General features: G+C 44.7%; 2 protein-coding genes across 3 annotated transcripts; one reads left to right on the forward strand and one right to left on the reverse strand.

The window, feature by feature from the left end:
• Positions 1-483: 483 nt before the first annotated feature.
• On the reverse strand, positions 484-18,896 carry FOXJ2 (forkhead box J2). Of its 2 annotated transcripts, none has more exons than XM_008528872.2 (11): positions 18,663-18,896; positions 12,456-12,802; positions 11,174-11,248; positions 10,020-10,088; positions 9,695-9,835; positions 8,763-8,961; positions 6,426-6,827; positions 5,905-6,006; positions 5,116-5,325; positions 4,114-4,212; positions 484-3,200 (listed from the first exon to the last, which is right to left on the reverse strand). In XM_008528872.2, the coding sequence occupies exons 2-11, from the start codon at positions 12,786-12,788 to the stop codon at positions 3,112-3,114; spliced, it is 1,719 nt and encodes a 572-aa protein (XP_008527094.1). In that variant the 5' UTR covers positions 12,789-12,802; positions 18,663-18,896; the 3' UTR covers positions 484-3,111. The 2 variants fall into 2 exon arrangements, with proteins under 2 accessions (XP_008527094.1, XP_070476748.1); XM_070620647.1 differs by lacking the exon at positions 18,663-18,896 and adding an exon at positions 15,753-15,774.
• On the forward strand, positions 14,928-26,412 carry LOC139083204 (uncharacterized). The gene is made up of 3 exons (XM_070618163.1): positions 14,928-14,981; positions 18,883-20,045; positions 23,267-26,412. Exons 1-2 carry the CDS (start codon positions 14,928-14,930, stop codon positions 20,029-20,031), a joined length of 1,203 nt encoding a protein of 400 aa, XP_070474264.1. The 3' UTR covers positions 20,032-20,045; positions 23,267-26,412.
• The last annotated feature ends 529 nt before the right edge of the window (positions 26,413-26,941 follow it).

The following is a 26,941-nucleotide window of genomic DNA, read 5'->3' on the forward strand; positions in this document are numbered from 1 at the left end:
AGTTGGCTTTTTTGGACTCCTTTTGAGAATTCCATTTACCTTGGAAATGTATTCTGAAGAAATTCCTACAATTGGAATTCTCTAATTTCTGATGAAAAACCCTGGTGAGTACCTGTAAGTACTCACAGGAAGTCCCAGATGGGGACCCAACTTCTCCCCAAATTTTAATATTTTTAATCTTTAAAATATCCCAGAATACAAGCAAAATGGCCTAGTCCACACACCAAGCTGCAAGGGGTAACTGCCTCTCCCAAAAATATTTCACTATATTTAATAGGTTTTGAAAAAACGATTGTTAAAGGCATGCTTTTAATTATTCTTTCCCATCAATCATACAAAAAATTTCAGGGTCAACTAATCACACCACGTGGTAGAGGGTCAGGGAGAGGCTACAGGCCAATTGAAAACAAATGCTCTTGCATTTCTCCCTTGCTACCCTGGCCAGAAGAAATTTGAGACCAGTACCAGTAAGACAAAACCATAAACATTCATCTTTTTTTTTTTTATTAAGAAAGCATGCAAAAAACAACAACTTGTGAGACCATACACCCCCTTCCCAGCCTGCACCAATGCAAAGCATCATGGGTGGTATGAAGGACTCACCAAACCAGAAACATGGGGGTTGAAGAGAGGAAGGCAGGGATGGGTGGATCTATACCAAATAATTGCTCCTTCTGTCCCTCTCCTCCACTTTCTCCCTATTTCCTCTTGTAGGCAGTGAGCTCCTGAAGTTTTGCACACATCACCCAATACAACAACAATGACTATACTTCAAGTCCAACAATGCTGGACCAACAAGAAAAAGTAGTTTTCTTTCCATTTCATGGAAGGGAGGGGAAACTGAGGCCCAAAGAAGGTCAGGTTTGTGCTGTGCCGTTTACCAAGGCTGAGTTTAGTGGAGGGGAGCTAAAATCCCAGAAGGTCTGATAGCCAATCTCCAGCTCTAACCCCAAACTTCAGTTACTCTGACTCCCACCAGGGTTCTTAACGAGACTAGTTTTCAGAAGACGTGGAATTACAAAAAGGAACATTTACATGTATGATTTAGTCTACCTTTGCAAATCCTGTATGGATCTGAGTAGAAAAGGAGTTTAGAAAAGAGAAGTGATGATTTGTAGAGGGGAAATCTCGAGGAGAACAAATGGGAAGTTGTGTGTAGGAGGCACCCTGATTGGAAGGAATAAGGAAGAGGACACAGGGCAAAGGCATTTTACCACCCTCTAAGAGAAATTATCCTTTCCCCAATGGGAAATATTATGTCATACTTCAACCCCACTAACTGCCCTCCAACACAATGGGGGATTCAAGCCACTCATACCCCCATTTCTTACAAAAAACTTCAAAGAAATAAAGTGCTCTTTAGTTAACCGCCCTTTCTTAACGTCAGCCTCACTGGACTTCTTCAACAAACTCTCATATATAACCCCCTTACAAAGAAAGGAAGGGGTGGATGAGGGGAAAAAGCAGGAGAGCAGAAAGCTAGATCTCTTGGAAATCATGGATAAATAAAAGAGTACGAACAAAAAGCAGAAATCACAGAGGGAGTGGCTTGTCCATTCCGTACATTTTGTCCTGTAGCTTTCAGAAAGTGAACATTCAGTGAAATAAAAACAAAAGTAAACTTGTTCTTCCCTCTCATAACTAAAGTTCAACAATTAACACTAAATATACACTATGTACTTTGCAGCAATAAATCATGGCCAGTCCTTGTTAAAGGAGATAAATTATCCCCAGACCTTTTTCTGAGGGTCTTCCTTGGCCCTCACTGAACTCTTATCTCTAGATTATTTACTCCCCTCCACCAATTTCCTTCACCCTCAAAAGCCTAATTGCAAAAGCCTCAGCCCCAATGATCTGGATTCCAAGAGAAGCATTTGCCCACAGAGTTAAATAAGTGAAATATTCCCTAGCCATGTCTATGCCAGCTCCCTTTTCCTTTCCCCATCCTCCTACCGCCAGTATTAGAGATTTGGTTCTGGTATGATTAGTAGAAAAGAGTCCTAGGACATGATGAAACAAAAAGTGATAATGGGTTACTTTTCTTTCTTGAGAATCCCAGAAAATGGGGGAAGAAAATAAGATGGGTAGAAGAGTTGATCAAACAATTAAAGGAGGACAAAATAATATTTGCTGAATGAGAAAAGGGGATTCAAGGATTTGTAAATGCAAGTAAGAGCCACAGTTAATTTCCAGAGAAAATTATGTTTAAAAAGCCAAAATGGTTAAATTGGTACCATCTCCAAAAAGCTGAACCTATGCTGAATAGTTGTCCTCATCCCTACCATTGAAGCAGAGTTCTGGCTAAGAGTAACCCTATCTCCTATAGAGAATGGGCTAGGAAAAGCCGATGGAAGTTTATTTGATGTAGTAGTATATATCCAATTTCTGACTCTTTTATATTCCATCACCCCTCTATAGTATTCTACTCAACCCAACCCAGGCCTAGGATTTTATTGTCACCCTCCTGCACCACCACCATCACTCTTACCCTTGATGGGGAATGAGGATTGGTAGAAGTAAGGATCGAAGATATAAAAGGACAAGGAAGAGCTCAAAGGACAAAATTAGCACCATTGAGTAAAACCTGCAAATTCATGGCTGCCAAGCAGTGTTTTAGATCCCTTCTACTTGATAATGTGGCCTCTCTATTCCTGAACTGAACTGACAGGAATAGAAAAAAATTCAGGGCCAAAAGGTAGGATTAGCATTGAATTTCTCAAAGAGAAAGGTAAGTCAGAGTTTGAAACCTTTCTCTGCAGCTATCATGGCCTCACCTTCCAGCCAGATGATTTTAAATTAGCAAGAGATGGACATGGTCCATGGTGTAGGGACAAGAGACTGGGGACAGCATATAACCAATAATAATAATAATAATAATATAATAAGAATAATAATAAAGGAATTAGGAAAAAACAAGAAAGAGGAAGAATCAGTCAGGAAAGAGGGGGTTATCTTCGGCAGCATCTTGCGGTGGCTTCTCTGACAGAGAAAGAAAAAAGAGGATATATATCTATATACAGGCAAGGGGAAAGGGATGGGCTGGGGCTCTTCTCTCCCCACTGCCAGACTTCACCACTCAGCCCTGGGCTGATGGCCACACTCTGTGATACACTAAGTGATCAAGTCCCAGTCGAAGTCATCAGGGATCTCCTCATTGGCACCAGGAGGTGGAACCGGTGGCCGAGGGACCATATGGTGTGCTGTCAGGAAGAGAGAAACAGATTAAAAGGAGAGTGGATGGGAAGCCATTCTATCCAACTGGATGGGCAGTGCTTAGCCCCAAATAATACCATGAGAAGGTCTGGTGAAACTACTGTCATTATCAGCCCAGAGTTATTTTTGTTGCCAGCCACCATTTAAGTGACGTCTCAAGAAATAAACTACAGTAAACTAGGTCACATGGCAATATAGTAGTACACAGTCATTAAAAATTATGCTTGTGAAGACTATGTAATAATGACAAAAAACATACAGAATATACTATTCTATGAAATAGCAGTACAGAAATTTGCATATGTGTTACATGGATAAGGAACACATGGACAAAGAGTCAGACGTCAACCAAAAAACTGAAAACCCTTGTGGTTAGGCGGGATGATCATAGTGACTCTTCTAAAATGTATTTAAAGGTGAAGGATCTATTAAATTTATACTATTTACAGCAATTTAGGGTCTCTATCCCCACCTCCACCATCAGAGCTAGTTCAGTCCCAGACCCCTGATACTAGAAGTCAGGTGACAGGAAAGCAGACATGGGCACAAAGCAGGTATGTTTGTTGAACACATTCATTTCATTTGCCTGAGTATATCTCCCATCTAGATTCTAAAGTGTTCCACATATCTATATTTTCTTTATATTCATGTTTTTACTTCTTTTCATTATTGAAGACATGAGCTAATTTTAAAGTAAATCAGTTTTCTTTGGTCTCCCATGACATAACCCCCCCAGCAGGTGGCCCTCCCCCCAGCCTTGGGAATCATGAAGGCTCTTCCCCTCTTGGCTGGTGCAGGCAAAAGGGCAGAGAACGTAGGCTCAGAGCCAGAGGGAAGAGAAAAAACTCTTCAGGGTAGAGAGTGCTCAACTCCTGGTAAAACCAACTGTCTAGCTCTTACCTGGGCGATTGTATCCTGCTGAGTCCTGGGTGGGGATTGGGTACATTGGTGACGGGCCAGGGTAGAGGTGAGGAGCTTGTGGGTGCCCATAAGAGTTCACTGCCAAAGCAAGATGACAGTTTCTTGAGTGGAATCATTATACTCAAAGAAGCAGGGTCCAACAGAGAGGGAAGAAAAGTACTCTTCCTCTCCTTGTCTCTTCTCCCTTCCCTGCTCTGTTCTGTAGCTCCTGCAGGCATGAAGGCTTTCTACAGAAGCTATCGGTCCTCACCACTTACGGTAAAAAGGGACTGGATACTAGCATTGTGAAATATCGAAGATATTAAAACGATAACAAATACAGAAACATGATCATCCAATCTCTCTCATTTCACCAGTTTGAAGAGCATATAACTTAGAGAATCATGCCTTTCCTAATATGATCCACGTAGGGGTTATTGAGACACAAATTTGGAGTGGGAACTTTCTCTCCCTTTTTGTACTTTTTGTTTTTTTTAGGAAGATTAGCCCTGAGCTAACATCTGCTGCCAATCTTCCTCTTCCCCACCACACCCTCCACCGGAGGAAGACTGGCCCTGACCTATCATCTATGCCCATCTTCCTCTACTTTATATGTGGGATGCCTGCCACAGCATGGCTTGACAAGTGGTGCGCAGGTCTGCACCCAGGATCTGACCTGGCAAACCCCTGGCCACCAAAGCGGAACATGCGAACTTAACCTCTGTGCCACCAGGCCAGCCCATCTCCCCCCTTTTCTAAAGTAATTCTGATCTCCCAAATCAAGGTCTAAAAAGGAATCATATGGTCTATTTCTCTGGCATTTTTCAGTATAGGACTTTACTGATACAACAGATGTTCAGTCAAAGTGGCAGACAAACTAGTCCCACTGCTCAGTCTGGATCAGTGCCCACGATGATTTTTCTCAATTCTCTTCTGCCTTTCTCCTCCCTCTCCCTTTTCAGCACAGTCTCCACCCCCTTGGCAACTTGCTTTATTTGGTACCTTGGTTCATAGCTGGCTCTTGTTTGCCACTGGTGAGAGCACAGGAGTCAGCAATGCGGGCAGAGGCTAGTGGCCGGTGAGAGCCCCCTTGAGGGAGCATGTGACCAGTCTGAGTAAGGAAGTGGTTGAGGGAGTCACACAGATTGGCAATGTGATGCTGGTCGAGGCTCCAGTTCTTCTGCTCTGCCTGTCGCAGACTCTCCATCAATTCTACAAATAGAGAAGCAAGAAATGCCAACCTTGCAGTGGTCCCACAGCCCCCACCAGACCCACCCATCTCACTGTTCCAACCACATCATAAATCAACACCACTGATGAGGCACGTTACTAACAACAATTGCCATCTGTTAGAGCTCTAGATTTTAAAACTCTCATTCTATTTGTCCCTTACTAAATTCTTATTATAATTTCCATCTTACTGATGAATAAAGCAAAATTTCAAAGTGACTGAATGAATCAGCCATGGTCACACTGCCAGTAAATGGTGACAAAACTACAAAATAGTGGTCTAGGGTTTCTGAATTCCTGAGAGCCTTCCCTCTCCCAGAGACAGATTAGCTAAGATAATTCTGACAACCATTGTCACACCTTGAGTTAAGGCAAAATTAATTAAAATTAATTTGAAAATAATATCAATATTATCCACCTTGTGAAACATGGAGGGGAAATAATGAAATCCTCAATCCTCAAACTTCACTTAACCACCCCCTTCTGGTTTTGGTTTCTATTGGGTTTCCCCACTTACAAGGTATCCCACTTCCCTCCAATCATCATCCTTTGATCACTAACCTGAGAACTGTGACTGCTCAATGCTGGACCAATTGAGCCGATTCACCATCTTGAAGCTTTCCTTTAAGGAGTCGATATTGGAGCACCAGTCAGGAGGAAAGGCTGTAAAGAGGAAGAGCAAGTGGGTAATAAGATAGAGTAAAGCCAATAAGATGGCAGCCAACTGACAGCAGACTGACTACATGCAAGATTCTTGCATCTACACAGGTTGTCAATTGCATTATCAAGATAATTCTGGAATCCCCCTCCCTGGAGATTTAGGACTAGCAAAGCGACCTATGTTTTAGGTATAGACAGCCCAGCTCGTAAGCAGAATATGTAAAAATATCCCAATTTGTCCAAGAATTCTATATTATAGAGCTCTAAGAAGCAACTTCTGTTTGCTCAGATGAGCCCCCACGGGGGAGCAAGGCTAAAAGACCCACTATTAACTTCCTAATCAATTGCACCTCCAAGCCAGAGTCAGAACAAGGGGGTCATTCCACCCTCCTCTAGGATCTCCCTGCACCCTCCTTACTCACCAAAGCCAGTACTGTTGATAGGAGCTTGGCCTTGTGCCTGCTGCTGTGGTGGTGGCGGCTGCTGGGCAGGGTGGGAGTGGGGATGGTGCTGATGTGGGTGGTAGCCTCCATGCTGCAGTGGGGGTGGATGCATAGCCATCACAGGGGGAGGCCCATAGCCTTCAGCCCCAGCTTGCTTTCCCCCTGGTGGGGTACAACCATCTGGGCTTGGGGTGTGCAGCGGAGGAGCACTCCCTACAGTTGAGGGGCCCTGGGCTGATGCCTGCTGCTGCTGTGGCTGTGATTGTTGGGGTGGTGGCTGTGGCGGTGGCTGCGGCTGCTGCTGTTGAGGCGGCGGCTGCTGTTGCTGGTACATGTAGTAGTTGTTAGAGGGAGGCATGTCCCCCAGGAGAGACGAAAAGCCTGCAGGGTGGGAGGAAGCAGGCAAGTGACTTGGCCAATGCATTTCTCACTTAACATGATTTCTACTGGGTTGACATGGGAGGTCTCAGACAGAACCGCAGACTTCAAAGGGTAAGTGTGTCCCGGGACAGCAAGGATCCCCTTGGCTCCCCCGCCCCTCCCCTTGGCAGGTATAACAGACAGAGGGAGGGCCTTGATAGTGTGACAACCACTGAAATTCCAGCAAAAAGAGATTTTTTTACGCTATTTTTTCAAGGATTTTGGTGTAGGCCTGGAATCACAGTTTCAAAAGTAATCAGACAACAGGTAAAGTTTAAAAGTCAATTATAAATAAAACAAAGCCATTGGACAGCTATTCTCTCCTCTTTTTTTTTTTTTTTTTTTTGAGGAAGATTAGCCCTGAGCTAACGTCTGCTGCCAATCCTCCTCTTTTTGCTGAGGAAAGCTGGCCCTGAGCTAACATCCACACCCATCTTCCTCTACTTTATATGTGGGACGCCTACCACAGCATGGCTTGCCAAGCAGTGCCATGTCCGAACCCGGGATCTGAACCGGCAAACCCGGGGCTGCCAAAGCAGAACGTGCGAAACTAACCCCTGCGCCACCGGGCTAGCCCTCTCTCCTCTTCTTATTGTGTCTACACTCTCCTACCGTACAGGCTTCTTATATTCACTGCCAACAAATGAGGCTTGGGTGAGGAAGAGAGTAAGATGGATGACTTTCTCAAACAGATTCCGCAGGGAAGAATTAGAGGTTGAGCCTACTGGTTTTCAGCCACAATTAAACTTGAGTGAACACTTTGCTGTCCTCGCTCACCCTAATTTTTCACTTTGTTTCTGACAGCCCCTCCATGTTTCCCACTTACAATCAACCAATCATCTGAGTTGGACTCATTTCTCAAGTAAATGCTACAATCTTAGAACACCACTCTAGCTATGAATCCTTCAGGATTTAAAAGAAGAAATTCATGACAATTAATATAAATTTTCCACAAAGTGACCTCTAACCACTTTTTATCATTCCATTAATCTTCTGCTGCCTATACATACAAGGGCACTGCACAGAACAAGGTCTGATGACTCACCTGAAGTCTTGACTTCACCCCTACTTCTAAGTTCTTCAAGCAAAAAAATTAAAAAACAGGAATTGCAGAGGGCTGAAGTTGAGGACCTCTCAGGGAGCTAGCCAATAAGGACTTAAAATCATTCTCACATGATAATTCGGGAAATTTGAGCACGGACAAGGTATAAACTGATAGTAAGGAAGCTTTATTAATTATGTTAGGAGTGATAATGGCAATGGATAACTAAAATAAAAGTCTTTGTCATTAAAGATGCATACTGAAAGAGTATTTACAGGTAGAATGACATGTCTAGGAATTGCACTAAATTGCTCCAATTAAAAAAAAAAGCTTGATGGCAAATGAAATACGCTTAACAAAACATTAGTAACTGTTAAAGTTGGGTGATGAAAACATGAGGATTTATTATTCTATTTTCTCTATTTTTGCATCTGTTTGAAATTTTTCCTAATAGAAATTAAGATAAATATAAATATGCTAAAACATAAAATTAAATTGTTCTCACAACGAAATGCAGGGATTCTCTGGGAAAAGAAACTATGTACTGCTGTCCCCTAGTGGCGATCCTCTAAATGACTTGCCTGAAGCCATAACACGATTGCCCTTAGTTCTAGAAGGGGGATTCCTCCAACCCACATTCTGAAGCTTCTAACCCAGCCTGCTTCTGAAACAGCTGTCCTTCAGAACTAAGCCAGGAGAGCTGGACTCCAAACAGTTTTGGTTCATGACATGCTTCCCCTGAGCAGTGACTGACCTCTCGTGTTAAAAGTAAGAAAGAAGGGAGAGAAGAGAAATATCACCAGCTGTTCAAAGATATAAGGAAATCAATGCTCCCATTCTAACTCCAGACTTACCATGCTGAGAGGAGGAAGAGGATTTCTCCAGCATGGATTTGTAGAGGTTGCGGAAGGACCAGCTTAGATCCTGAAAATTGATCTCTGAGTAGGAGAATTTGAAGTCATGGTTGGTGTTATACAGGGGAGGGGGCCCCTCAGCACTTTCTCGGCCTGGAGCCCCTGCTGCCACTGCTCCACCATCCACAGACCCTGTGCCCTGAAAAAAAGAGGTAAGAAAGACTTGATCCATGTCCTAAAGAGGGACAAATACAATCCTTCAGTGGTCACCCAGCTCTCCTGCCTGTCCTCTTCATCCTGTCCCAACCTTTCAATGAAGGAGCACCATTTTCTCCTTTTCTCATTCCTTCCTCCCTCTTTTTGTTTTTTAATTTTTTTTTAATTTTTTTGAGGACAATTAGCCCTGAGCTAACATCTGCCAACAATCCTCCTCTTTTTTGTTGAGGAAGATTGGCCCTGAGCTAACATCTGTGCCTATCTTCCTTTATTTTATATGTGGGATGCCTGCCACAGCATGGCTTGCCAAGCAGTGCCAGGTCTGCACCCAGGATCTGAACCAACGAACCCTGGGCCACCGAAGTGGAACGTGAAAACTTAACTGCTGCACCACTGGGCCAGCCCCTCATTTGTTCCTATGTTGATGTAGCGTCTTGCCTTTTTCCTATGCTACATCCATGCCCATCTTTCCCTCCTCATAACCTTTTTGGTTCCCCTTCTTCTCTTCTCTCTATTTTATTTTTCTGATCTTTCTCAAAGTTCTGTTATGTCTCTCTCTCTCAGCTTCCCTCTTTTACTTTCCCCTTCTTTCCCAATTTATCTGCCTACTATATCACAGATACTCAATTCATAATTTTGAACGGACAGATATATGAATCTATTCAATCACCCATCCGTCCCTCCACCCCTACGGCCCTGCCCCCTCTACTTCCTACCTGGCTGTAGCTGGTGATGGATGTGGGGCTCTGAAGTGACATCTGAGGATTCCCCTCGGGAGGCAGCGAGGCTTCTCCACTCCCTGGAACGCCTCCCCGTGGGCTCTTGTTTGCTTCTTGTTCTGGTGAGTCTTGGGATAGCTGAGGATTGTGAAAGAATAGAAACCTATAAGAAGAAGCTAAACATCCTCCCAAGACCCATGGTTTCACCTTTGTTGGTATTCACCCTTTGCCCCAAATATAAGAAAGGAGTGAAAATACAGGGAAGAATGTGGAAGGAGCAGCTGGCTCAGAAATGGCACCTCGCCATGAGGAGGGGACTTACATCATCATCTGGAGGGTGTCTTCTCTTTCGGGAGATGTCAGGGCAAGTGTCGATTGTCCAGTAAGAGCCCTAGTAGGAGAATCCATCCCCACAGAGAACAAAATCATTATATATGAAAAGTCCCACCTTTGGAAAAGTAGATATTTGGGAGGATTTTCACATAAAATAACAGCTATATTAAGGAAAAAAAACCTGGGGATTCACCCAGAATCCTGAGGGTACTGGCTACTTTTGAGGAGTAAATTTGTCCTAAAAGCTCAGAGTATGTCAGAGGCACCCCCTGGGGTGCAAACACAGGCCCCGATTGGTCTGGAGGGGTGCAACAATGATATTTAGTTCACAGAGCTAGAAAGGCCCATACACAACGCTCCCCTTCCAGGCGACGTGAAGCAAGACTCTCCTGGACTTTAGCGCCCACATCTGTCAAGTGAAGACAATGATTTCTCCCTTCTCCCCTTTCAAGATAAAAGTCATGAGATTTTTATACAGAAAATTTTTATATAATTTTTATAATATTTTATAATTATTTTTCTAACAGAATTTTTATATAGAATATAACAAAGGTTATCAAGTCCACCTTTTACATCTAGAAAGAGTGCTACACGCAAAGAAGGAGGTATCAAAGTCAACTTTACCACAGATATTTCTATTAAAAAATTAAGATTTCGGGGCTGGCCCGGTGGTGCAGCCATTAAGGGCACACGTTCTACTTCGGCAGCCCAGGGTTCGACGGTTTGAATCCCGGGTGCGGACGTGGCACCGCTTGACAAGCCATGCTGTGGTAGGCATCCCACATAGAAAGTAGAGGAAGATAGGCATGGATGTTAACTCAGGGCCAATCTTCCTCAGCAAAAAGAGGACGATTGGCAGCAGATGTTAGCTAAGGGCTAATCTTCCTCAAAAAAAAAAAAAAAGATTTCACAATCTTCTTAGTCACTCATTAGTCACTCTTTCACTCATTCACTCCTCAGTCACCCCTTAGTGGGGCCCACAAGCTTGATAACCAAGCTCTTCCTTTGAGATAAAATAAAGCTTCTTCTCTAATTAACATGATTTCCTCTTCTGGATAATTAAAAGAGCCGCAGGACTCTGGGCTGTCAACTACTTCTCTCTCCTTCCTGCTCCTCCCTTCAACGCTTATGGCAGTATCTCACCTTCCCAGGGTCATCCCGAGGTCTGGGCACCTTCCGGAAACACTTGTTGAGAGAAAGGTTGTGCCGAATTGAATTCTGGGGAAGCAGAGAACCAAATTAGATTTGAGCATTGTGCATAGCAGAAAATTTACCAAGAGGACACAGAGAGACACAAAAGGACATAACACACAATAAAGTTCAATTATCAGGGTAAACTTAGCACCTCTTAACTCTACTCAGGGAGGAAATTACCAATAGGGAGCAAGAGCAACGAAATAAGAAAAATGCAGAAACTAAACCGATGAGAGGTAATGGCTATAAACTCAACTACCAGGTGCTTCTGGAAAGCTGCTTACATAGTCTTTCAATCTTTCCACCCATCTGACAACAGGCATATAAATGCCTCAAAATCACATCGGCCCAGTTCCTTAATTCATTCTCTCTGTAGTCAAAAAACAACGTTTTAAAACTGTTTATATAAATCACGAGTGAAACAAAGGCACAGTTCACCTTTGTTTTTTCAACAGCCCATGGAATGGTCACATTTGCAGGAAAGAAATACTGTTGTGCATATGTGTTGGGTGGGGTCTGCGCTTGTGGTAGCTAGGAGGGACAAATTTATAAAGGAAAAACTGAATGCTTTCAACAGTCTCCAGCTCATCATCTGGATTCTATGTCAACCAGTGATTTATAGAATGTAAGAATCACGATGAACGGCTGCTCCAAAAGACTAAGAACATCAGCCTTCCTTCTTTGCTTGGAAGAGGAGTCCCCTTCTTCCTTTATCTCCAGCCAAACAACTTATCCTCTCATTATTTGCTTGGTGGATGAGCTGCTGGTGAAGGACCTAATTATATTATTTCTTTCCTGATATACAATTTTTTAAAAGATGATGACCGTGCACAGTGAGGCTCTGGAAATGTGGTGAGAGTCCTTCCTCTAGGTAGGAAGGCGCAATGCTATGCCTTACACAGTGACTTGAACACAGTAGAGTGGCAATAAATATTTGTGAAATGAATGAATCTCCTTTTTGAAGAGTCAAGAGATAAGAGGGTGAGATAAGTAACAACATCCTGCCATGCTCATAAGTATACTTAGTGGTTTGATTTCACAGGAGTTCCCCTGATAAACCTTATGAAAGTCGTTCAACTCTGAAAAAAGTAAGGGATGGGAGATATGAGATTTTAAGTTCATACATCTCTGACAGGTCAGAGTGAAGTGAATCAGGTTACAGAAGAAGCAAAAGTAGAGAAAAATATTGTCGAAGGCTAAAAATAACCCCAGGTTATAGAAGCCGTCCCACCTTCCAACCAATGCCAGCATTCTTGTAATAGGGGAAATTATCACAGATCCAGCGGTAGATCTCACTGAGGGTCATCTTCTTGGCTGGAGAGGAGTTGATGGCGTAGGTGATGAGGGTGGCATAGCTGTATCGTGGTTTGCCATCCTGGTGGACTGCTGCCTCATCTTTGCTCAGGGTGGCATTAGGATCGGTGGGTGAGCCTGGTGGACACTTGCGGCTGCCCCCTGGAGGCCCAGCCTGGGAGGCACTCCCAAGCTTCTCAATGGTAGCTCGGAGGGTCAGCTGGGGGAGCCAGTCTATGGAGGTGAGGCTACTCTCTAGGTCAGAAGCCATGGTACTTCTGGGTTCTGCAGAGAAAAGGACAAAGGGGAGAGGAAAATTGAATAGGTGAGTGTTACCTCTGGTTACTGGTGGAAAGTAATACTCAAATCCTAGAGCTTTAAGGGAAGTAGCGTTTATTCCCACTATGTTCCCATAGGAGACTCCTCTCAGGGGACAGTCCTCAACCAGCTGTTCCCAGAGCCACAAACGAACATATCACCAACCATCTACCAGATGACAGACTGGTACTTATCCTACATCTTAACGCAGAACATGGCCCAGAAGCCTCTCCTTTCATGCAGGACTAAGAAAGATGAAACCACCCACCAAATTGAGCTATTCTCTCAATTCTCCTTACTTAAAAGCCCTACAACGTAATATTTTTAAGCTACGTAGAAGTAATTTTTCAAAAAAATATTTAGTTAGCAGGGTAAAGTGGCCAAAGTCTATTCTCCAATTATGTGATGCCTATTATATTTACATACGACATCCACGGATAGATAGCACGAGTGAACATATAAAGAAAAATAGTCTGAGAAAACATAAATATACACAAGTGAAGCACACACCAACACTTTTCAAGATGTTTCCTATTAGATATGTTTGAGCATTTGTCTTTTTATCTCACATACATGTGCACGTGAGGCATACTGGATATATCCCAAGCATAAATTACAATACGACAATCAACAAAGGACAGAAGCAAGACAGACACATCAACAGTGGCCCACATACCCAGAGATCATAATTAGATACACAGCATACATTACCAACAGAGCACAAGTCACAGACACAGGTAACAGATCCTAAGGACAGCTGCCCTCACACCTTTAAAGCTACCCCCTGCAAGCTCCCGCCCACAGACACCAACACCAGGAAGAAGTCATCAGCAAGGACCTCCCACCTCTCAGCCCGCTGGGCTTCGCTGAGCCAGGGAGACACCCAGCTGTGTGCACACCGGTAACAATCAGATAGCCTGGCTAAAAATAGCCACTCTGGGGCTAAGAGCTGGCTCCCTTTCTCCCGCCCTCCTCCTCTCTCCTTCCTTCCCAGCCAGGCACGCACACTCGCTGCACCTCCATGCAAACTCCTGGCGCTGCCAAACCGCCCACGCCTGCTGTCTGCATGCCCTGCTGCCACCCACACAGCCTGGGCGCTCTTGCTGGCAGAGAGGAGTAGCTAGAGTGACGTCTTGGTGGGGGAAGGTGAAAAATGATGGGTGATATCTGTATTGCAGGGTCTAGAAAGGCTGACAGGAACCACTTGGTGGCCATTTGGCACTCCACCACAGCTGATGCCAGCAACCTCCTAAGTACTCGCAGCCTAACAGGTTTGTGCCTGTACTGCCACCAGATTCCAGCTAGTATTTCTTCCTCATATCCCTGCTGACTGACCCACCAGGGCATTTCTCTTGAGCAGCCAGGGCTAGCATGCCCAGGGTTCAGAATCCTGGGCAGAAATGCATTATGTATGTAATCGCTAAATCCACACCCAGATAATATGCACAAGCATATACATACAACTACATACAAGTCCACACACTTTGCAATTAAAAGCTCAGTCCCTGATATGACTGCCTAGCCCTCTCTCCTGACTCCAACACCTCTTGCAGGCTACCAGCTCACTCTACCAGTTAGCGACTCTCCACTCCTTGACACTTACTCCTAAGGGTCAGCATTCTCACTCACCTCCCTCTCCCAAGGTCCCCACCCACACAATCTTTGCGTGTACCTGCAACTACCCTGCCTTGTGGTCCTCACCAGCAACACGCCCACTCCACAGGGCTGAAGGAAACACCTTAGTGCCTCAGGGGCCTGGGCAGCAGGAGACCCAATTGCAACCCAAGAATTGTTTGACAAGAGAAAGGAAAAAAAAACTGTTTATAAATAGCATCAGTAGAATCATGAAGGGGTTTCCCCCTTTATCCTTAGCTCCTCTCCCTACCACCCTCCTTTTCATCCCATGACCACCATTTTGCTCTAAAATCAGGGAAACTTGGAAACTAACAGGGACGTTTAATCATCCCAGAAAGCCTCAGACCTCCTAGCACTTTACTAAATCCACATGCCACAGCCTCTGGGGCAAAGCAGAGCACTTTGGGCAGTAATCTGGTCCTGTAGCTGGGTTATCCCAACTGGACAGTGACACAACATGGAGCAGGTTCTCAATGACCAGGGTTCTCCTAGGTCCTTCCTAAAAGGGGAGGTCTGTAAAGAAATTTTACCCTATTCCCTATTATCTCCTGCTAATGATCCCTGGGAAATCTCATCTTAAGAACACAGAAGCCTTCAGTGGATATTTCATCTGAAACGCTCTCAACACTGGACAGGGGCACGAGAGTAGATTTAAAGCGGTTAGCAGAACCCATTTGGCATGTGCCAATCACTGTGAATTCCAGAAAGGGAAGCACTCTCAGCCTTTTGCTAGTGGTTCTATGCCCTCCTCTATCCTTACCCCAGCACCAGGTTAGGACACTGAGGTTAAATTTAACCTTTCTCCAGCACCCTCCCAGTCAGCCCTCCGCATACTGCCACAGCACTCAAAATATATTCCAGTCTTCCCAGCTACAAGAAGCTCGCAGAGAAAAAGCCTTCTGATTTTTCAGCACCATTCTCCCTTAACCCATCCCACTTCCTCACCCCCGCCACTTCCCCATTCTTGAAGGGCAGCCCAGTGTGTGGAACCCCAAAGACTGAGGTTCCTTGGTTCTACTCCCAACCTTGACACTGACTCACTAAATGTCCCTAACTACCCCTTGCTCCCTGAAGTCTTGATGCCTCAGTTTCCCCCTTCAAACAAAGGGATGAAGTCATAAACACTGCTGAAGCTTCCTCCCTGGAGGGAAGTGAATGAAGCTTAATGAGTTTGTGGCTGCCGCACATTCCACACTCCCCAAAATAATGGCACGAGGCTAATGCTCAGGGCTATTATTAGAAAGGCAAACAAGAGGTACTTCCATTTCTCAGTCAAACCAACCTAGTTACCCAGACCTCTCTCTCCAGGTGGGCCTCGTGCCACTGGGCTTGGGCAGAATCTGAGTCAGGCCACATTCTTCTTTGCATGCTGGAAGACTGAAAGGAAATACCCAAAGAAACTGGGAAAGGCAGCCAAAGGGCAGGCTCCATCACATCCACAGGACGTCTAATGAAGACTACAGTACTGGGAGAAAGGCAGAGAAAAACAGAAAGACATTCTGTTGGAGTGGAAGACTGATCCTGGATGAGAAGTGTAAGATCCAAAACAACAGGCACAGTTTTCTTCCCATTTTATCTGAAAGGCCAGTAATTGTTCTCTGTGCGGTGCTAAAGTCAAGTATTAATGAGTGATAACTTACTGCTCTGTATATAATGCCAAAACTAAGAGAGCAGTGACTAACTTAACCACATTACTAATTACCAGTCAGGCTCCTGGGTTTCAATTCTGGATCCCTTACCTACCGGCTGTGCAACTTCAGGAAAGTTACTTAACCTCTCTGTGTTGTAGTTTCTTCATCTATAAAATGGAGGTGATAACTGTACCTACATAGGGGTTTTGTAAGGATTTATCTTGAGTTACTATCTTTAAAGCACTTAGTGTTATGTAAGTGTAGATATTATTTTTAATAGGAAAAAGAAAGTATTAGAAATTAAAAATTAGAAAACTGACAGACCATAGAGGTAAGGCGGAAGCAGCAAGCCTGCAATGGTTTACACTGCAAAGTCTGCAGTGAGCTTGCAATAGTTTTCAGGATGTCAGAATCTCAAACGTCTTCTTTGGGGACAGTGTCACCCCAGTACTGACCAATGTCAGGACAGAGTAAACTCCAAGGAGGAAGGAATGGGAGAATAGCATCTCTTCTTTCTCAGGGGGGACTACGGCTAGTCATAAGACATGATCTGGAAAATAGCGCTCTCTAAATCACAGTTAATCCAACCCAAAAGCCATCTGCTTCTAACTGATTTCACAGAGGCAGGGAGAATTAGGGAAACTCAGTCCAAGCAGAGCCAGTTAGACCGTGTGGCGGTGGTACACCTGGAGGTGTGGTGACACAGTTCCCTCCGAGCCATTCAACAAGTTGCATTCCAGCATCTGGTAAAGTACTTTGTAAGAAATAGGCTGCTGTTACACCAGAGCTGTCTCTTTCCAAAAAGTAGGGGAGGAAGTTCTAGAGTTAGGAGCCAAGGATCCTGATTCCTTTGAGACCAGAGATATAAGAAATGAGGCTCTCTTATTAGTCCTAGAAGCAATGCTCCCAGCCTGAGACTGGGCTGCCCTGCTGTGTGGGATGACTTTCATGCAGCCACTCACGAGGGCTCCCCCTGGCCAGGGGAGGCCAAGCCTTTCCTCTCAGTTGGGCATCCTTACCAGCACCCTTTCCAGGTCCTTGCGTGGGGGCACCTGTTGTCAGAGGCCTACCAGAAATACAGAATTCTAGGCCACTGAAAGCTTAGTCTGGAAGTACACATGTACCTGTCTCCACACACATACCTACTCAAAACAGAGACAGAGCCATTCACCTGAATTAAGAAACACGCACATCGTTGCAAAGCACAGCCACACAAACCTGGATCACAGCCCTGTCTCATCTACTACTACTAACAGGTAGCCTCCAGGACCAAGTGGATGTACTTAGTGACTTAGGTAGCCCATCCATGAGCCAGACAGAGAAGGAGGAAACATAAAATTTCAAGTAAGATGAAGCCTCCCACGTGGTCTTGCTGTGGGGTATAATACCCCTTACAGAAGATAAGGTATTTCCTTCTGGCAAGGTAGGAAGGCAGGTACCCAGCTACTGAGCCCAGGTTGAAAGGCAGAGAGCTCCTAAACACACAGCCCGGGCTCAGCTAGAAGGATTTCCTGGCACGTTTTTCCTGCTTTTTCTGAAGATTCTGGACTTTGATGATTCCTGCTCCTACGTTATGAAAGAAAACTTAAATACGAGGTTCCAGAGACCCAGAACAGAACAAGAAACAGGGAGGCAGAGGATGAGACTATTAGGTGCTTTTCTAAAAGGAAACCGCTCCGAGGTCAAGTCTCCCTGGTGGTCAAGTTATTTAGACGGAAGACTAGAAGGAGCTGAGCAGCAACACTCCTCTCTTCCTATCTAAGATCTGCTTTTTCCTGAGGAACTGTCAGCGAAGGACAGGAGTCATGTAGGGCACTGGGGCAGTGGTACAGGGCCAGCATCAGGGAAGAACTTCAACCCAGGAGGTGGCATTCCCTTACACCCTTTCTTCTTGCCTCAGGACATGTGGGATTCCCATTTTCCCTTTGGATTTTATTGGCAGAGGCATACTTCAAGCCAGGAAGGGGAACGTCACGAGAAGAGGCCTCTTGGTGTCTGCAGCACCGTGAGTGGGGACGTACTGCTTTTCTGTCAAGGGGGCAATAACCACAGAGGGTAGAGATCTCTGCTGGACATTAAGCTGAGCTGGGGTTACAGGTAAGAAAACATAATACCAATGGAAGCCCCAGACAAGGCCAGGCCACGAAAGGCCACCATCACTTCAGTGAGGGCCTTCTCTCAGGGTGAAGAGGCCCAAGGATAGAGGGTGGTATGGGAGTGTGGTTGGGATGTGTCCACCACTACTACACAGTATGGATGGAGTTCTGAAAATGCAGGCGTTTTCTGATATCCCTTTGCCGTCAGCATGAAAACACACACTTTCCTAGGGACCTCAAATGAATCCCATCCCTTTAGTCCCGAAACACGAAGAAATCCATTTCTCAGAGCCTCTGCAGCTAGATGTGGGTTCAAATCCAGGAGCTTCCTCAGAACACATTTCCCAGAGGATTCTCTGAGTTATTACTCTACCTTCTCCAGGAATGAAGCCCGAGAGCCCCCATCCCAGCCCCCTACACCCACTAGCGCCTAAAGATGACAGAGAGATGAAAGAAGGCACTAACCTGTCTCCAAGGTTCCTCCAGCAAAGGGAGGGAACCACCTGGTACTGGAGTTTGGGGTTGGAGGGACGCCCCTCTTCAAAGGCAGCTGAAGAGTCTCATCCTCAGTGGCTCTTCCTGTACTTGGCTGAGCCTCCCAAGCTGGGGAGGGGAACTGAGTCCCCCGAGGATAAGGAGCGGAGGGAGGAGGGGGAGGAGGAGAAGGAGGTCCTACCTGGGGTAGGTGGCACACCCCCCACACCCTGCCTGTTACCCTGGGGAGGAGGGGAGGAGCCTCTCCCAACCAGGAGTTGTCTCCTCCCCCTCGGGGGAGTCCCCCTCCCCCCCCAACTGGATCTTTCGGGAGTGGAGGGCTCTTTCTGTCTGCTGGAGGTCCGAGCGGAGGGGCTCTGCCCTGTTCCACTGTCTAGGTACAAGGAAGTTGAGGGGGAAGTTCCTCCCCTCTCCAGAAAGGCTGCGAGCCGATTCCTCTTCTTTCCCTGGAGTGCCCTCTGCTTCTGAACGTGAGGACTCCCCTCCCTGTGAGTACTGGATAGGATGCAGGGTGCCTACTCCATACGCATGTCCCTCCTCTCTTTGCCTCAAAAGTCCTGAAGAGCTGCGAGTGTGTGTTGCAGGGCGGAGGCACGGCGGGGCGGTCTCTCTCTGTCGGCTTCCTCTCGTCAGGATCACCCCTTTCTACTTCTGGAGGGCTATTCCCGGGCCAGTATGGGGATTTTCCTCGCCTCTGGGATGGAGAGACTCGTCCCCTCGAGGGGTCTCTTCTTTCCCTCCCCTGGGTGGTAAGGGTCTTCTCTCCACCAGGGAGAGAGGTTGCGCCCGTCCCCGCTCCCGCCTCCGCTCCTGGGGTGCCCCCGAGGGTGGGGGTTCGTACTCCCCGCTCTCCCGGGCTGGCCTGGGCAGCAGGGTCCGGGAGGCCGCGGCTCCCGACGCCCGTCACTGGCTACTGTGGCGGCAGCGCCTCCTCGAGTCCCGTCCCGTCCGGGCCGCTCCCTTCGGCGCGTGGGGCTCCCCGCGCTGCCACCTCTCGGGCTCCGGCCAGTCCGGGCTCCCGGGGAGCCAGAAGGCGGACGGCCAGTGTCAGGGCTCGGCTCGGGCTCGGGCTCGGCTCGGCTCCGCTGCAGGCCCCGGCTCCTCCCCGGCCTCCGCGCCGCGCTCCGCGCCCCTCCCCCTCCCCCGCCCGCCGGGCCGCCGCCGCCGCCGCCTCCCGGCGCGGGTTAAGGAGGAGCGGCCGCTCCGGGGAGACGGGGACGCGCGCCGCCGCCCCCGGGCCGCTGCGCTCCTTGCGGCGTGCCATCCACCGAGATGCCAGCCCCCTGCTGTCTGTCGGGAGAGTCCCTCGTTCGCACCAAACACTGTCGGTTCCAGCTGAACACTCTAATTCTGGTACACCGCCCTTTTTTTTATTCTGTCGTATTCTATGTACAGATGAACATCTCCGGTTTGCTTAGGAATGCCTTCCATGGGCTTCTCTCCCCTGAGATAGTTTACAAAGACTTACGGGGTTGGGGCGAAGTTAATGTTACCCTGATATCCTGGAGTTCAACAAATGCTTATTGAATGAGTGAATGTATCCAGGGATAAATGAACGTGTAATGGAGAAACCTCTGGACTAAATATCAGAAAATCTAGATGTATAAAAACTTGTGCAAGGCCCTAGTTCAGTGGAATCTTGGTCAGCGAAGAGGGGACCTTGACACTCGCCTTGCCTACCCTATAAGGCTGTTGCAAAGATTAAATGAGATAATTTATGTGAAAATGCTTTTTAAACTATATAGTATACAAAGGATACAAAGTATGACTACTGTTCAGTTCCCCCGACAATCCTATAACATATCTTATCCTGGTCACAGAGTATAGAATGTTCTCATTCTCTGCCCCTTCCAGAATAATCCCCACCCAGAGACAAAATGCTACAGGAGAGAACACCTCCACTCTTCCTCCTGGAGTTGTATTATTCCTCTGCAAATTCTTATATATATATCCTGTGACCTATTGAACTTTTCTCAATCTACTCTACTATTACATAAAATAATATGAAAGCAAAAATATTATCCATAAATATTTGAATTGCTCAAAAAAAGACTGCATACTCAAAGATTACAGCTTGATGACTGCATTTCACATTTAGATAATAAAGTCTTTTTGTCTTCTGGCTAAATATGTGATACTGTATTTTATTTAAATTATACTATACATATAATTACATTGTATTTACAGTGTGCCAGGCATTTATTGAGCTAAGCACTCTGCATGTGCTATCACATTTAATTCTTCTAGCAATCCCATAAGGCACTATTGTTATACCTGTTTTACAGATGAGAAAACTATGAGTTAGAGATACTGAGTATGTCTGAGTTCACATGATTAATAAATAGCAAAGTCAGGACTTAAACTAATAGATCCACATGATTCCAAAGACCTGGCTCTTAACTTCTATTCTGTTGTCCCAAGCTGTCAGAGTTAAAAGTCGTCTTAACCTTAAAAGAAGCGAAGCCCACCTGAGCCTTTTCTTCCTCCCCACCCTTCCAATGTCCAGGTTTAAAGCTGTATATTTTTTCCCCTCTTTGAAACATTAACTCAGTCTCTCATACACAGATAATTTCTCATCAGATGTCTCTTGCCTTGCGTTAGATGTTTTGTAATGTTTCTTTTTCCAACCCTTTTTGACATGTATATGGAATTTGAGGGGAAAGGGTCGAGAGGTAGAAGTACTAAAAATGGAAAAGCTAGGGAAGGATTAGACTCTCTTTTCCTAGAAATCTAGAAAAATTAAAAGCTCAAGAAATTATTTGATATATACAAGATATTGGTTGCAGCATTATTTGTAATGGTAGAAAATTAGAAAAGCTTAAATATCCGTAATAGAGTAGGTGTTAAATAAACTATGGTACATCTATATAGTAAAATACTATTTAGCTTTTAAAAGAGTAATTGTGGTGCCTGTCCACGCTGAGTGGTTAAGTTCGCCTGCTCCACTTCAGCGGCCCAGGGTCTCACTGGTTTGGATCCTGGGCATGGACCTAGCACCGCTCATCAGGCCATGCTGAGGTGGCATCCCATATAGCATAATCAGAAGGACCTACAACTAGAATATACAGCCAGGTACTGGGGGGCTTTGCGGAGAAAAAGAAAAAAAAAAGAAGATTGGCAACAGATGTTAGCTCAGGTGCCAATCTTTAAAAAAAAAAAGAGTAATTGTATTTAACTCCGGAAGGCAGAATTAGTGAGGAGTTGGTTTTCTTTTATATCTTCTTTACCATTTAGATATTTTTAAATAGGCGTGTATTATTTTAAAGAATCAATTTTTTTCATATATCTGAATATACTGCAGTGATAAATCATGTTTAAAAAGTTTGTGTAATATAATCATATAGTAAAATAGATACGTATGTGTATGTATATATGTATCTGTGTATATACATACACAGACACACTCACGGACATAGATGGGTATACACCAAAGATGTGAACATAAAGATTATTTTAATTTATCTCATTTTCTACTATATCTATAATTAGTGATTGTATGGTTTTGGCTTATGTAATTTTTAATATTAAAAAAAAAAAACCTGGTAAACCTGGTTTTGTTTGGTTTTTGCCCTAAGACAGGGGAAAGCTCTTGCTGTCATTCTCCCTCACTTTCTATTAAGGAGGATGATATGGAGCAGAATAAACATATAGTCACTTAGACATACTCGGAATCAAAGTGTAAGGATCCACCCTTCTCTGTACTAGAACATATTATGTTTTTCTTCACAAGTGTTAGTCTACCTTGAGCAAAATGCTTCTTCATAATATTGGTGACTAATACACATTTTGGAAGCATTTATTAAAGACCTGTGTTATATGAAAGGTAGTATAGTAGATAAGATTCATGTATTCAAATCTCAGCTTTGGTACTCAATAACAAAGAATTTAAGTCATTTAACTGCTCTATTACTTAGTTTCCTCATCAGTACAATGGGGATGATAATAGTACCTCCTTCACGGTGTTGTGTGGGGACTGTGTGGCTTCATGCAGGTACACTAATGCATTGAAGTCAGCGCAGGAGGGAAGGGACCCCAGAGATTGAAAGAGGCTTAAATGACGTATTAACCAAATGCAATATATGGATCAAGAGACATATCCATCAAATGCAATATGTGAACCTTTCGGGGGATCCTGATTTGAAGAAAACAGCTGGAAAAAATATCATGAAGCAAATGGTGAAATTTCAATCCTGACTTTGGTGATAGCAAGGAATTATTGTTATATTTTAGATGTATTCATAGAATTATTATTTTTTAAGAATTTTATCTTTTAAAGATGGATACTGAAGTATTTAATCATGAAATGCCTGAGATTTGCTTCAAAATAATCAAGTGATGGAGGAGAGAGATATAGATGATAAAAGACTGACCAAGTGTTACTATTATAACATGGATTGTTTTTTTCTTTTAGATACTATTCTCTCTACTTTTGTATGTGTTTGAAATTTTAAAAAATAGTTTTTTTAAAATACTATTTAAAAAGTGCTAGAACACAGTGAGGACTGGGTAAATAATTACTGTTACTACATGCTTTGTATTTATAATATTATCTAACGTTTGTTTATACCTTTCAGATTACAACGTGTTTTCATTTACACAGTGTCTTTTGGTACTCACACGAAACCTAAGGTAGGTATTATTATCCTCATTTCACAAATGAGAAGACTGAACGAGAGCCAAGACTGCCAGGCTGCGAAATATACCACCTCCACTCTTCCAGCTTCAGGGGACCCGCGGAAAAAGGAGTGGGAGGTAACCGACTAGTGACTGCCGTCAGATCTAGAGGGGAGAGAATAACAAACGTACAAACGAGTCACTTAGAAATACTTATCAGACAAAATTTGAGCTCACATTTGCACATCAGAAAAATTCTAGCTGCTACTTTAAAAGGCAATCTCGGGATAAAAGTAGAAGAGATTCATAAAGGAAAAGTTCTCTCCAAGGTTTGTATTTCCTTTACATAACATTATTTTGTTTTATTATTTTAATTTTATATCCTCTACCTATCCTGTTTATTCTCCCTAAAAAATAAGACTAGAACTAAGGCTGGGGGACAGATGAGAAACTGTGGGAAGCGAGGTTGGGAGGCAGGAGGACGTCATCATCCAGTTGTTTTGAGGCCCAGACACCCAACATTTCTGTGCCACCTTAAGAAGCTTTAGCCTCTCCCCTAGCTGAGCAAGCACTCAGCTCCTCCCACTCCCGTGTCAGCCCCGACCCGGGAACGTGGGGAAGGGAGGAGAGACGAACTGAATGGAAAGATTGGCGCCAGAGGCTGCAGGGTCTCTCCTTCCCCCTACTCTACCGGCACGGGGAGGAGCATGTAAAGCACAGGCCATTAGGGTTTGGTTCTTTTCCGGAGGATTCACGGTGGGGATATGTTCTACTGAAATGGGGGGGGAAGGGGGGGATTTGAGGGGTGTGGCTCATCTTGGGGTGTGGTCGAAAGGGGATGGAACTGAGGCTTTTGAGATATGTAGCATGCGGTGATCATTAGTCGAAATTTGTAAGTTCCTGAGGTCCGGGCACTCCTCTTCAAACCATTTCCAAAAGAGGGGGCAAGTTTTCCATTCTCCGCCCCAATTCCTCGTCTTCATTTTAATTGACTGGGTTTAAGGTAGGCTGGGCCCAAGGCTGCTTGTTGATTGGCTCCATAAGTAATCTATCAGGATGACGCAAGCGAGGGGTGGCTATTTGGGGAGGAAGTGAAGATTATTTTCGTACCTCCTACCCCAACTACTGATTGGTTGAGATTTGCAATGACGTAAAACAAGGTATACAAATATTCACTAAAGGGAAGGGCCTATTGGCCTTTCTTGCAGGGACGTTGTCTAGGGCGGGACTGGGAAGAGCCATCCAGACTCAGTTATTGTAGTGAAGGACCGCCTTGACTGCAACCCGGAAATGAGTTTAGAAGGGAACTGAAGGAAAAAGGAAAATCCGCGGCACTTTTCTTGCCCTCAAACAAGTCATTTCCTGCATGGGATGGATGGTTTCCCGTTTACTCAACGAGGTCAGCGTGCGCCCTGGCTTTCTGGAATATACATGATAATTGTATTCTTATGAGCCTTTGGTCCCAGATTTCCCACCTACTTAGGTTACCTAAAAGAAGAAATGAGACAGGGGAAAGGAAAAGCATGGGGTTTAACCCTGCCTTTAGGGGAGGCTAGGGAAACTGAGGTTCTCGTATGGAAAGATAAGGACTGAACGTGGATCACGGTATCCAAGCAGGGGGGTTCCTAAAGAAACCATTCGTGAAATAGAGAGGGTGGGTGGAGGCGAAGAGAACTCTGAACATGTGTCTGAAAGGAGGGCGTTAATCACACACACAAACCTTCTTGGGTAGGGAGTGTATTTTATTCATCCTTGTTTCTCCCGCGCCTGGCAGTGTCAGATACGTCGTAGGTGATCTGAATCAAACTGAACTAAACCAGAATGAGAAGACTTTTATGAAGTATGCTGGACAAATTCTAAAGATGCCAGGGCTTTAGAATATGTTTTTAAAGGTATGTTTGCCAATTTTATGATCCTGGAGAACTGTTTCACACTCACTTAGCACCTGGGTTAATCCAGCCATAATTGAGAGATAGCTCTGCTTCCCAAACCCACCTGGGAAGCTACCTACTTGTGAAAATGTTACCATTTTCTCCTTAACACCCTGAGGCCTTTAAAAGCCAAAGGGCAGTGGGAGGGGAGGGAAATACTAAGAAAATTTTTAAGAATTGTGTCCATGAGAGAAAAATACATTTTGTTCCTAATGTTATATGAATTATAACATACAAAATTGTTTTTAGGTTAATAATTCATATACTTATAGCATTGTCACTTTCCCTTTGATGATGGCCAATAAACCAAAGCAGAAATTGTCTCTGAGGGGACCTAGAGCCCACCAGCAAGTCTAAGGAAGAAAAAAACCCGTCATTGTTCTTAACTGCAGATCCAAGCCCTGCAGCATGTAAAGATAAACCAGTGGCATCTTGATTGGTGAGAACAGGAGGCACTGAGTCAGATAAAATCTTGGGCCTTAGAAAAATCCTCAACTTCCTAGCCTAGCTGACCCCTCTCTCTAACGTGCCCCCTTGTGAAACGGTGATCATGAGTTTCTTTCCTCTCCTGAGACCCAAGAAACAGCTACATGGCCTCAAAAAAACAAGGATGAAAGCTCCAGGTTATACTGCATTTGGCAGTTAGGGAAAGAGAAAAAGGGAAAGCCGGGGTATAGGAGGGGCTGGTAGAGACATCCAGGGGACAATGCACTTACTGTTGTTCAGTCAGATATTCTATCTGTCAGGGTTGGTTGCAGTAAACAGAATCCACTTTATTTTAAGCAGAAAAGGCCTCATTACAGGGACATAGTGCTTACGAAATCATTGGCAGGACATAAGGAGCAGGGTCTATGCTGTATTCCAGAAATGGCTCCAAGAATGAGATTACTAAAGTCATCCACCAGGGAAGCTTCAGAAAGATGAGGAATCAAGAGTGTATTGCTGGGGCCGGCCCCGTGGCTGAGTGGTTAAGTTTGTACGCTCCACTTCAGCAGCCCAGGGTTTCACAGGTTCTGATCCTGGGCGTGGACATGGCACTGCTCATCAGGCCATGCTGAGGCAGCATCCCACATGCCACAACTAGAAGGACCCACAACTAAAAAAAATATACAACTGTGTACCAGGGGACTTTGGGGAGAAAAAGGAAAAATAAAAATCTTTAAAAAAAAAAAAAAGAGTATATTGGTGAAACTGTTGAGTTCAAGAACACAGGGGCCTAGCTGTGATCCAGGAATCAGGAAGCTACTGTTGCTAACACTGCTTCAGCAACCTTCAGTGGTCATGAAGCTAGTGAATGGATGCTGGAACACTGCTGAAGAAAAACCCATCTCATGACCACGCTGGCAGCAACAGCCACAGCAGCCAGCAAACGGCCTCTGCCTCACTTCTACTTTTCAAGGCTCTTGGGTGTGCAAATTATGGATAGATCAAAATTCACAACTAGAATCTTAGATGCAAGAAAATATGGGAAATAGTTTTTGGTTTCCAGCCTCATGCAGTACAGGAGAAAATATAAAAACAAGACAGAATGTGGGTCAGCCATATCCATCACAAGTGTATATGTATCTACATTTAAAAAATGTCCTTGGTAATAAGTAGAATGAAAGGATTCAGAGCTAAAAGCAGCACAAGAATGAAGCAAAAATCTATTTTAGACTTTTTTTCGTTTTATAAACAAATAGAGACACAAGGGGGAGCAGAGAA

This window comes from Equus przewalskii, chromosome 5 (genome assembly GCF_037783145.1).
Source record: "Equus przewalskii isolate Varuska chromosome 5, EquPr2, whole genome shotgun sequence".
NCBI lineage: Eukaryota > Metazoa > Chordata > Mammalia > Perissodactyla > Equidae > Equus > Equus przewalskii.

Bases quoted from the DNA above. Each gene is read 5' to 3' on its own strand.
- LOC139083204 (XM_070618163.1), top strand. From the start codon at position 14,928: ATGGAGCAGGTTCTCAATGACCAGGGTTCTCCTAGGTCCTTCCTAAAA. The intron at 14,982-18,882 runs GTCTGTAAAGAA...TACCTGGGGTAG, and splicing joins GGTCCTTCCTAAAAGGGGAG to GTGGCACACCCCCCACACCC.
- FOXJ2 (XM_008528872.2), bottom strand. From the start codon at position 12,788: ATGGCTTCTGACCTAGAGAGTAGCCTCACCTCCATAGACTGGCTCCCC. The intron at 9,836-10,019 runs GTAAGTCCCCTC...CACAATCCTCAG, and splicing joins GACACCCTCCAGATGATGAT to CTATCCCAAGACTCACCAGA. The intron at 6,828-8,762 runs GTAAGTCTGGAG...CCCACCCTGCAG, and splicing joins CTCTTCCTCCTCTCAGCATG to GCTTTTCGTCTCTCCTGGGG.